Source organism: Eurytemora carolleeae, unplaced genomic scaffold (genome assembly GCF_000591075.1).
Source record: "Eurytemora carolleeae unplaced genomic scaffold, Eaff_2.0 scaffold1019, whole genome shotgun sequence".
In the NCBI taxonomy this organism is placed as follows: Eukaryota; Metazoa; Arthropoda; class Copepoda; order Calanoida; family Temoridae; genus Eurytemora; species Eurytemora carolleeae.
The window spans coordinates 49,402-62,341 of NW_019396906.1; the positions used below are offsets into that span (position 1 = coordinate 49,402).

The 12,940-nt window shown below is 31.6% G+C and overlaps 1 protein-coding gene across 1 annotated transcript in view; it reads right to left on the bottom strand.

The window, feature by feature from the left end:
* Nucleotides 1–218: 218 nt before the first annotated feature.
* Nucleotides 219–12,940, bottom strand: part of LOC111709961 (neural cell adhesion molecule 1) — a 78,923-nt gene continuing 66,201 nt past the window's right edge. The window contains exons 26-29 of the mRNA XM_023483945.1: nt 8,008–8,090; nt 5,751–5,854; nt 4,844–4,943; nt 219–893 (exon numbers count right to left, since the gene is read on the bottom strand). Coding sequence (XP_023339713.1) covers nt 824–893; nt 4,844–4,943; nt 5,751–5,854; nt 8,008–8,090 — 357 coding nt within the window. The 3' untranslated portion in view covers nt 219–823. The remainder of the gene's footprint in view (nt 894–4,843; nt 4,944–5,750; nt 5,855–8,007; nt 8,091–12,940) is intronic.

Genomic DNA, 12,940 nt, shown 5'->3' on the forward strand with positions numbered 1-12,940 from the left:
GAATGATAAAAAATATTGTATGGGAGTAATCTTGCAGTAAAAATTGATTTCAAAGTAAAATATATTTGAGTACAAAATAAACTACAAAAAGTCTTTAATATCTAATACAGAATATGAAAGACGACATTCAAAGCTATTCACCAACTGTCATGTTTCGTGGGACACCCTGTATATACGAACTGCACTGTTTTTAACAGCTGTATTGCAAAGCAAGGTTGCTCACTTTACAGTAATTTACTGTTAATCATATGTATTGCAGAGAAAGATTTTCACAGTACAATACCGTACAATTAATCAGCTGTCTTGTAGAGAAAGATTGATCACTGTACATGAGTACTATACTGTTGATAAGATGTTTTGCAGAGCAAGGTTGTTCACTGTACAGTACTTCACAGATTTGATCAGTTGTGTTGCAGAGCAAGATAGTTCACGGTACAGTACTATCTGTTAATTAGCTGTTTTGCAGAGAACGATTGTTCACTGTACAATACTGCACTTATTTGATCAGCTGTGTTGGAGAGCAAGAATGCCCACTTTATCCTACACTGTTGATCAGATGTATTACAGAGCAAGATTGCTCGCTGTAAAGTACTGCACTGTACTGTTGATCATCTTTATTGCAGAGCAAGTTTGTTCGCCATACGTAGTGCGCTGTTGATCAGCTGTGTTTCACAGCAAGGTTGTTCACTGGTCAGTGCTGCACTGATTTGATCAGCTATGTTGCAGATCAAGGTTGTTTACTGCACTGCACCGCACTGATTTTATTAATAGCTGTATTGCACTTTCTGTACAGCACCGTTTGATGTATGAGAGGATGAGAAGATTACTGGATGAATAAGATGATACTCATCACACCAATCCTTAGATCAATCAACCAGGTTACACTGTCAGACCTGAAACAAATCTATATAGACACAGAAAACTAATTAATGTAATTAAAATATAATTTAAAAATTTTACATTATACAAAATTACAAATATGTATTTGGCTCACGTACAAGTGTTCACGTAAGATCAAAATCTCCTCCCTTTAAAGAGATATTTATAGGAAAACAAATTTATAAGTTTTAATATGCAATCATTAAATTTAATATTCATTGAGCCTTTGTCACAAACTATGACTATCTCTATATTTTTGCAACCCAATGCCGTAGACCTTAGATATTTCAAACTGTGAATTCTGTTAAATAAAAGAATCTAAGCTTGAAATATCAGATAAGGTGGAAAAATTTATGTATTGGAACATCAGAGTTTGTAACAAGACTCAATTCCTTTTTTTTTGTTCCTTTCTTCACAAAGATCACAAACCTAAAAAGCAGTTTAATTAATATAGAATCAATTGAGAGGTTTAAAGTTACTGCAGACATAACTTTAATTCTGATTCACAACAATACCCTTCAAAGCTTTGTCTGCTCAAGTATTGCATTAAATATCCATGTTTACCACTTTGAAAACTGATTATTTTTATTTGTGGTTTTTCTACAAAAGTGACTCAAGCAATTCAATTGCTTCAGAAACTATGGAGAAATGAAGGACATGCCATTCTATAAATGGACGGTCACTTGAAATTACGCATGTACTTCATTTAAATACTTTAAAATATAGGCAAAAAGTTACCTAGGCAAAATGTTACCTAGGCAAAATGTTACCTAGGCAAAATGTTACCTAGGCAAAAGTGAACTAGGCAAATTGTGACTAGGCAAATTGTGACTAGGCAAAATGTAGCTGAGCCTGATAAAGAGTATACCACATTACTCTCTCCGTCATTTTCAAATCTCAAAAATTAATATTAAATATTTAAAAACATTCTTTTTACATCTCAAGTTTAATCAGATAATGCGTGATAGAGTAACCTTGGCCTTGGTATTAATTTTAATTAAAGCATGGATAATCTAGATCCTAATATACTTTATATTGTCAGGATTCTGAACCAACTGATATTAGATGAAGTTGAAATTATTGTTATTATAGAAAAATAATTGTAGTACACGTTTTGAAGTCAGTTCTGGGTCTAATTTTACGAGAAGATTGGATTTGAGTTGGTTATAAAAAGTGCAGTGCACGCTTTTGGACGATGATTAATTTGACAGAATTAATTCAATCTTGACCTTAGTAAAATCTTTGAACCTGATCGGATCGGTCTAATTGCGATCCAATTCTAGATATTTCAAGTAAGGAAATATAAAAATTAAACATTTTGGGGAAACCGTTTCATCTGTTGCGGCTCGTTCTTTTTAGGCAGAAACTAACGCAACAAACTTAACAGACTTGTTATTTATTATATTTATGTACATTCACAATACACATTGTATATTTTTGTTGGTACAGTGTTGTTTTAACTAACAATCTAACTTGTCTGCCATATTTTCATAAGTGCATACATACACACATTTATAGGATTATGATTCATACCGTAGTAGTCCCCAAAATATTGTAAAATACACTGTCAGATTAAGCAGGACATTAAAAAAAAGTTTTAAGACTGAAAGTATTAAGTGGAGCATGCCTAATTCATATAGAGGGTCAATTGAAAACAACTACATTCTCTTTAATATCATGAGTAAATACAAATATCAATTCGTCTTCTTTATCTAATTGAAAGTGAAAAATATAAAGTATGTGAATTGAAATTAAAATATGTGAATTGAAAGTAAAGTATGTGAATTGCTGAAAAAAATTAATAAATCGTCCCATCGCTACCCCTTGCTAACATTTTAAATATTTCGGCTTTTCCTGATATTTCAAATATTAAGTTATAAAAAGAAATTGACCGTTTTTATTCTGTTTTCTATGAATATTGAATATTTAAAAATCTGAAAGGCTCAAGGTATACAGTTTGAAATAGGGTTTCCATTCGCAAAACTTTTGCGCAATTTTTGCGGAACGAACCGCAATATTTTTCTTTCTTTGCGCATCAATTTTGCGCGAAAAAACACCTAGGGTAAAATTTTGCCTAGGGTAACATTTTGCCTAGGGTAACATTTTGTATAGTAAAATTTTGACTAGTGACAAAGTAATAGTATAGAGAAGAGAGAATTTAATTAGTAAGTTTAGATAATTTTTCTCAACTCTTGGCAAAGTTGAAGCTTTAATTTTTAAATTTTGGTTTACTGCCATGGAAATAAATTTAAGAACTAATTAGTGCAACTATATTGAGGTTTGTATAATTGGATTAGATAATTAAGGTTTAAACTTAAAGGATTAAATTGTTTGATCAAATTTGTAAAGCTTTAAATTCAGGATGCTCTGTGCCACTTAACTTAAAACCAACATTAACAGTGCACATCTAGATAGAATAATTACATCAGCCGAGGAACAATGAGAAAAATGTCGTTGTTTTCAATATCATCAATTTTTCTGATGGAAAACAAGAATATTTTCGTCAGTTTTGCTAAAACAAAAGTTAAAAGGGGATTGGGCATGTAACTCTTTAAACTTGAAATTATGTTGACCGTCCCTTTAAACTATAATATTCTTTTGGCAGACATTTTTAGATTTTATCCATTATAAAAATAAAGTTTGAATGATGGTACTATATAAAAGAAATTTGTCTAATATGTTTGCATAGATATCTAATCTGTAATTATTAAACCCTTTCTTCTAGAAGCCATAGAACTGTTACATCTAAACCTTCAGCTTTATAAACAGTAAGATTACAATACAATAATAATAAAGAAACACAAACAGCAGGCTTTATAGAAACTGGATGAAAATACCAAAAAGCTTTCTGAACTTAATAAAAATGTAATTTGAATTTTTACAAATGATTTAATTCTAATTCGACAAAAATAAGAAAGTTTTCGAAGAAAAACAGTTAAATAAAGCAAATAAAAATGATGAGATAAAACGATTATCTACATTTTACACGATGTAGACGTTGAAATCTTATGTTTTTGTCATGATTAGTTGAAGAGCTTTTCAGAAGAACAGAAATGTTTTTAATTCTAGTATTTAACTCATACTTTGCATAAATCAAAACTGGAGGAACTACAGGGCCACAAAGTCACACCAGTTATGTTGCATAAATTCGAGATGTTTCGTGAAGTGTGATGATAAAGGGCTCAGCTACATTTTGCCTTGTCACAATTTGCCTTATCACAATTTGCCTAGTCACAATTTGCCTAGTCAGGTAACATTTTGCCTAGGTAACATTTTGCCTAGTAACATTTTGCCTAGTAACATTTTGCCTAGTAACATTTTGCCTATGTAACAGTTTGCCTAGTAACATTTTGCCTATGTAACAGTTTGCCTAGTAACATTTTGCCTAGGCAACATTTTGCCTAGGTAACATTTTGCCTAGTAACATTTTGCCTAGTAACATTTTGCCTAGTAACATTTTGCCTATGTAACAGTTTGCCTAGGTAACATTTTGCCTAGTAAAATTTTGCCTAGTCACATTTTGCCTAGTAACATTTTGCCTATGTAACAACACAGTTTTCACTGATTCATGGGGTACTGAGCCCCCATATCCCCCCTGAATACGCTTCTGGTTGAAAATTAAATTTAAATATAACAGAAAAATAGTCTGGAAAGTTTATCCTATCTCTAATAATAAATGAAAATAATGATTTTGACGTTAAAAAGCGAAGCATGTAGTCACCATAAGCCTGACTCTTTAAACAAGAGTTTTAAAGACAGCACTACACAAAATTAAAACTGTAGATAAAATCCAATGGTAACAGAAACAAATTTTTCTATGACCTGTTTAATCCTTCAAAATAATAGACAACCGCCCACCCCCCTCTAGTCGGCTACATAGGATAAAAAATTACAGATTTTTACTGGAACAGTTAGAAATTCTTTTTGTTAAAAAATCCCTTTAATTCGAAGACCAAAAACTTACGAGAGTGAAGTGATTAAAATTTCCTCTTTTTGTCTTGCCCTCTCCTCCTCCTCCTCTGTCTCCCTTAGTTTCTTCTTAATTAGTTCTTGTGTAGAGAAATCTGAAGAAATAATCAATGAAAAATATACATATTTTTTACTGGGTGGATTTCAAATCAAAATTTCAAATGTTAAATCGAAAACCCCAAAACTTAAAAAAAAATGATTAACTAAAGCGCTTTTTGGCCGTACATTGAAAAATTTGGTTTTAAATTTTTTTCTCTCACATTTTTGCTAATTCTTCATGTAAATTGATAAAATTGGGTATTTAATTTGAAAGATTAAGTAAGAAATTAACCCATTTGAGATAAAACAAAAATCAAACAAAATAAATAAATAGTACAAACAGTTAGTTTTTGTAATAATATTTTCATCTTATCCTTTTTCAGTTGAAACTTCTCCGACCCCATACGTTTCAAACTTTAAATCATAAAGTTTTAGAGGAAAGATTGATCATTGAACTTTTTCCTGAAGGTATTTAAACTTTAAAAAAAATTTAGTTATCCCGAAAAGTAAAACGTGAAGTTAAATAAAGTTTATCCAATGCTATAAAGAGTGTCTTGCATCATACATGACAATTTCTTGATAGCTTTTAATGATTTAAGACGATCTTAAAGTTGTCTTTAAATTTTCATGTTTAGAGGGAGCAACTGTAAAGGATTTTCTGGTTTTCTGGCTGGGGTTAAGAAACTGAAGACTTGCCACAAACTCTATTTTTTTATCATATCTTTGCAATCTTTCAGTGAAAATCTTTGATATTTCAAACTTCAGATATTTGATCTAGCAGAATTAATAGTTTAAATTAGTAAATATGAGATTGGGAAAACTAGAGTTTGTGACGATGATTTAGTCACTTTATGATGTCTTACCTACGCCTTTGTTAAAGAACGTGAATGTTTTTGAATGCATTGACCATCCATATTTATTTCTGGAAAACCCGACAACATCGTACACACTTCCAGGCTTTAATTCTCTAAACAATATATATTCATCCTGTATTCGTGAAGTTAAGTACGTTCTAAAAGTAAGCTTATGTATGCACGTACATTGTCCAATTTGCATGTAATAATAGGAATTTAATCAATTAGTTTGATATTTTACAAGAATAATTTTAATTTATTATTTACAAGAATTGTAATTTATGACTAGAATTTAGGAGCTTTTTTCTTTTCTTTTTTAAATCAACAATGCAACATTAATACAGATATAGTTTGAGAAATGAATTTTTAAGCTAAAAATAAATCTAGAATTGCAGGCACTATCAAGTGATAATCTGCAGTGTATTAAGTTTGTTTTGATGTTTGTATGTGATGCCTATAATCATAAACTAAATATTCCCCCGGAATCCAGAGAGCAGAATGAGACCCCACCATTTATAAAACTTTATTCTGCTTTGTCAACAATGTTACTGATTGTGATCTCAACCCTATAATTCCAGAACAGGGAGATTACAGATGCAGGGAGACTCACTAGGGTTTCCAGTCGTGATTAAAATACATGTAATTACACGTAATTATGTGTAACACTTTCTTTCACTTACGGAGGAGCATTACGCGAAATTACGTGTTAATTACGTATACGAAAGAAAGTCTAATTTCACATAATTAAAATCGATGTTAAAAACCTCAAGAAAGTAAACAAACAAAAAAGATTATTTTAAAAAGATTCTAAGTGGACTGTCTAATGGACAAAGGGGAAAAAAGATAATTTGCAAATATTTACTTTTTAAAGAATGTTCCAAGAAAATTTTTATTCCTTGAGATTTTTTCTGTCCAATAAAGATTTAGAACAAACTCTTCAGTTTATATGTATGTATATAAAGTAGTAGTGGGGGTCGATCTAATTAACAAACTTTTACGTAACTTTTACTTTTTAAATACTGAATTACAGTTAATATTTATAAAAAACAATTTTGTTCTGTTCAATCATAAAATCTCTGATAAATTTACATTCTCGCACTTCTAGTAAACTCTAGTACGCTAACTTTTAGATGGTAGAGTTCTTGTCCAGGAAGGTTAAAATGTGCTCCTGTAGGCTGTTGTTTGGAGGTTTCGCTAATTAGGCGTAATTATTGCGAAATTACTCCGTAATTTCGCGAAATTAAAGTTTCGCCAATTACCCGTAATCCTGCGAAATTACACGAAATAACAATTATTTCGCGTCACTGCACGCAATTTCGCGTAAGTGAATAATCTATTACGTTGGAAACTGGAGAGGAATGACCAGAAGCGGATGAAGGGAAAATAACGGCGTAGAAGAAAGAAGGCGAAAATCCTGAGAAAGAGGATGGACGGCGGAAAGAGTAGGGATTATGACTAAGGAGAGTTAGAAAGAGGAAAGAATTTTTGCGAATGAAGGGGAGGAGACAGTAAGATGCCGTGGCGAATAAGAGGGAGAACCAGTCGGAACTCGGAATACGGGAAAGGAGGTCGTTATTGAAAATATGGATGGTAAAGAAGTGGCGGAGAAGGGACAGATGTGCAGGAGGGGAAATAATGTTGTTGGTTGCGATTTTTTTCGAGTCACGGAAGTTCGTAGTAAGATTTGACTACACTGGAATCCAATTTCACTGGAGGTGTTTGAAAAATTGCTGTTTACAGTTTAAAACTTTACGTAGGGTGATTAACATTCCATTGGAGGAATTCAGATCACTATCAGGGGGTTTATCATTCCACTGGAGGGATTCAGATATCCTTCCTGGGGTTTATAATTCCACTGGAGGGATTCAGTTATCTATCCAGGGGGGTTTTAATTTCACTGGAGGGATTCAGATATTCTTCCTGCGGTTTATAATTCCACGGGAGGAGTGTGGGGGGGGGGGTTATAATTCCACTGAAAATAAAATTCCTCCGATGGTCTCCAGTGGAATCGAAATCTTAGTACGAACTTATTTTTAAAAAAAAAATATTTTCTTACACAAGATAAAAAATGTACGTTTGTAGATTTTGCACATCTGTGGCTCTCAAGGTTTTCTGAATTTTCAGAAATTAAAGTTTTTAACAATATTGGCTCATTATTGTATCTTAACAATAATTGTCCAACTAAAACTTCAGTCCCTGGAAATATGAAACAAAACAACATTTTCCTGCGAAAGTTTACTTTTTCCAACAAGTTTTGTTTAATCACCTGAGTGTGTAATGGTATTGTAGAGTAGGTTCGGATACAGGAAGGACAAGCTCAGACCATACTCCACCTTCGCTATTTGAATCCTAGAAAAATTAGGATTAAATCTGTATGCCCAGAAAGAGTAAGTTTTTATGCATGACAAAAATCTATAAAAGGTTGATAGTTTAGATCTTAGTCGTAAGGAAAGATTAAAGGATAGGGACAACAAAATTTAAAGGCTTATCAGTCATTCTTAGCAACGGCATTAAACCATGCTTGGTTCCTTTTAACCTTGAATCTTGATAAAAAATGGAATGGTCAGCTGTATAGAATTACGTTGACAGTCCTTTTAACCTTGAATCTTGATAAAAAAATAGAATGGTCAGCTGTATACAATTACGTTGACAGTCCTTTTAATCTTGAATCTTGATAAATAATAGAATGGTCAGCTGTATAGAATTACGTTGACAGTCCTTTTAACAAAAATAACTTTTTAGATTGTATAAATACAAGTTTCTAAAATCATTAATCAAATCCTTGTCTGACGTTTACAACCAAAAAGGTTATTTGTTTGTGAGAAAAACAAGAAAGATAAACGTGAAAAATTAGTGATTTGGCACACAGCATACTCACACCGGAGATATGGATATTTTTACAAACCGTTGGATATACTTAATCTATCTATTGAAATATTTCAAATAAACCCTAGGGCATTTTACCCCTTACAAGAAAATTAAAAAAATTAGTGATTTGGCACACAGCATACTCACACCGGAGATATGGATATTTTTACAAACCGTTGGATATACTTAATCTATCTATTGAAATATTTCAAATAAACCCTAGGGCATTTTACCCCTTACAAGAAAATTTATTCTGATCCCTTGGGTACTTTTTCCAAATTCTAGGATATTTTGTGATTTTCCATGTGATGGTTTGCAAAAATTCGGTGAAATTGTATACACCTTGGATACTTTATTGAGATCGAGTAATATTCCAGCTGATATTTTAAACTAACCCTGGGATATTTATTGTAAAACTGGAAATATTATTGTAAAACTGGCATACTTTATTCTAATTATGGGATATTTATTGTAAAACTGGAATATTTATTCTAACCTTGGAATATTTATTGTAAAACTGGGATATTTTATTATAACTATGGGATCTATTGGGAATATTTATTCTAACCTTGGAATATCTATTGGAAAATTGGGACATTTTATTCTAATTATGGGATATTTATTGTAAAACCTAGATATTTATTGTTAAACTGGGATATATTATTCTAACCTTGGAATATTTATTGTAAAACTGGGATATTTTATGTGTTTTAATTTCAATAATTAATTTTAATTAAATTTTACAATATTTTTAAATTTCAATATAATATCAGATGGAGACTTCTATATTTCTTATTTCTCATTCTTTCTTCTTGATCGTCCATTCTTCGTCCATCCTTCAATCATACTTTGGCTAATTTTGAAAATAAAAATAAATTAATTTGTTTGATGTTTCAGAGGCAGATCTATTTTTTCGAGCCCTGTATCTATATTCTGAGAGTGGCAAGGTTACTCTCTCCCCTTGTTTGTTTTTAAATTTTGCTTAAGTCATTGGATTTTTTATGTGTAACTCATTGAATATTTAATCTAAACCTGGAATATCTTATCCTAACCTGATTGATATTTATTCTAAACTGTTTTTTGCATTTCAAACCAGGGATATTTTATCCAACCTTGTGATGTTCTATCCAAACCATAGCAGCTTTTTTCAAAATTTACCTAATAAAGACTGCCACAAAACATGTATAAACAAAAAAAAGGGGTCTTTTCTTGATTGGGAAAAGTATACAAATTTTAGATAAGCTAAATTGTAAATCAAAATAGTAACATCAGTTCTTTAAAGGCAAATTCTTGTCTTTTTATAGTAAAATAAATGGGTCCACTTTAGATTAATAAATAATATATTATCCATATATCCAGATGAGCGAGGCATGAAATGAATAATGCTTCAAGAAGAGTATTTCATCATCTTTGCTCTCTTATGGAAAATTATCCATCGAGAGGGGTGGGGGGGAGTCAGCATGGTTTATGATGTTGGGAAGGGGGATGAAAGGGGGCTTGGAAGAATGGGGATTATATGGTTAATGGGAGAATGTGGAGTATTTATAAAGATCATGGATAAGCTCCATTTGTTAAGCCTCTCTCGACTTTATATAAACGCAAGAATAAAATATGAAAATATGAAACTATTCTGAGGATTTTAGCTCTTTAAATTTCTCCTTATTACCATAAACGTTTAAACCATTAACTCAAAGTTTTGGTTCTGATTTAAGGAATTAATCATTTAAGAATTTGAAATCTGTTTTTAATTTCATTGAAGAGACACATTTTGGTTCGGGCAAACAAAAACAGTTGAAGTTAACATTATGCAGGCCTGGTGGCAGAGTTGCGATCTCATCTAGTTTCCAATTTACACCCCTTTCCTTCAAAACTTGATAACAAAAACTTAAAAAACTTTTAGAAATTTATTAGTTGACACCTTTTTTTACAATCCAATGTCATACAATGTCAAACTATGATTAAATAATTTAAGTTTGAAAAATAATATACTAGAAATTCAAGGCGCTTCGCGCCCTTCTTTTTAGGCTTTTAGGGCGCTTCGCGCCCATCTTCTATTTAAATTGTGAACATGTTCTTTTTGTTTACATTTAAAAACAAAGAAGAAATTTTTTTTGCGGATTTTTGAAAAAAAATTTCGCGGATTTTCTAGAATTTAATTTTTTTTTTACAAAATTAAAAACCTTTAAAGCCCATTTTTCAAAATTTTTTATCATTCATAAACCTTCCCTGTGGTCACGTGATGTCCCACCAAAAATTTGGGCCCGATCGGTTCAGCCGTTTTGACGTTTATTGGACACGAACAAACAGACAGACAGACAAACAAACAGACAAGCCAAATCCAAGTCCTTTGTAACATTTTTCTGTACACACAAGTGATAAAATACCATTACTATTTCTATGCTATTTCTACCCCTTCCCTTCTCCTATTGTAAGAGTATGTCTTCATTGTTCCTATTTTGTTACAATTTTTATCATTCCTTTTCCTTTATACTTAAATCTTAAAATAACTCTTTACTATTTTATTTATTTTATTCAACATAGTTAATATCTATTTCTTAAAAATTCATTTACATTTCTTTTTTTTCATCAGAATTCCCAACCTATTTCTATTCCCCGTAAGAAAAACTATGTTTCTAAATATTTGTATCGTGTAGAAATATTGGATGAGGAAAGAAGGAAGATTGGAAGATTTTGTGGGGAATGGTGCAATAAATGGGCGGGAAAGATGAGGTGATTTGTGCTGTAAAGAAGGGTCTACGATCTACAGGGTGGGAAATATTAAGGTTTAAAGAGGGAACATGTTTAGTTAAGATATGGAAACCTGAGAAATGACGACCATAGGTAGAGATCGACTATTCGACGACATAAACTTTAACTAGAATATTCCTTCTTTATAGATTGAAAATTTTTGAGATCATAATCCATATAAATTGTTTGTTTGAATATCCGATCATAATTCATGAACCCTTGATCCGATTTGCCTCAAATTTTGATTGTGTAACTCGGGAGAACTATGTGAATGTTCTTATAGCTTTGTTTTCTCAGTTAAATGTGACGACGTTTATAGGGAAAAATAGCAAAAAATTTTATTCTAAACCAAGTGCGGGTAAACGACGGGAGTACCTATGACTATGCTGGATTTCCAAGCTAGTCCTAAATACAGGAAGATAAATTCTAAAATACTCGAAACCTTCTCTTTGTATTATAAACTATACACTCTCCACTAAAACTTTAATTCTAATATGTTCCTAAATTGTTCTTTAAGTTTGCACGAACATATCTCGGCCAAGTTTTTATAGGGTTCTTAATCCACATAAATCAAGCTTTAGCTTTTAGGTTTTACAATTCTTTTTATCCCTTTTATAGTTACCTTACTAGGGGGAAGGTTATTTAGTCTGTTTTCGTCTTATAATCTCGTTTAAATCTTCTATATATAAACTTTGCTTGACTGTTTGTCTGTCTGTTTGTTTTCATCCAATAAAAGGCAAAACGGCTGAACTCATTGGGTGCACATTTTGTGTGGGACCTCACACGACCCTGGGATTGGGAATTCTCCGAACTACAAAAAGTTCTCTCCAAAAATGTTTGATTATTTGTAAAATTTTGAAAATCCACAAAAAAATTGTTAATCTACAAAAATTTTTATCATTGATTTATCGAAGAGAAATTGCTGAAAGATTGAGCAACATTGATAGCCTTGTATTGTACATTTAATTTGTATTCTCCAAACCATTTATCCAAACATAAACTATTATATATTAAGGACACTAATAAAACAAGTGTAGAGTCAACCCAGCACATCTTATGCATCAAATATAGCCTGGCAAGATCACAGTGAAAATATTATAACTTTCTGTCGACGTCATTTTAAGTGACCTTCCATTTACTCTTCTAGTCAAAATTATGGAGTTAACCTTGTCTTGAATATTTTCAATTGTGGTTCACTGTAAAAGTGACTTGCGGTTTTACGCAGCAATTCAAAGGAAGAATTTACAAAATTTTCGCAATTTTAAGAAGCAGTGTGATATTGATACTTGATAAAAGGTACCGGTATAAGTTGGAAATACAGCGTTTTAAATTGAGATGCACTTGAAAGTATCCGACAATCTATATATAAATTTGGCTTGTATGTTTGTTTGTCTGTCTGTCTGTCTGTTTGTATCCAATAAACGTCAAAACGGCTGAACCGATCGGGCCCAAATTTTGTGTGGGACATCACGTGACCACAGGGAAGGTTTATGAATGATACAAATTAAAAAATGTGTTTTAAAAGTTTTTAATTTTGTAAAAAAATTTAAATTCTTGAAAATCCGCGAATTTTTTGTAAAAAT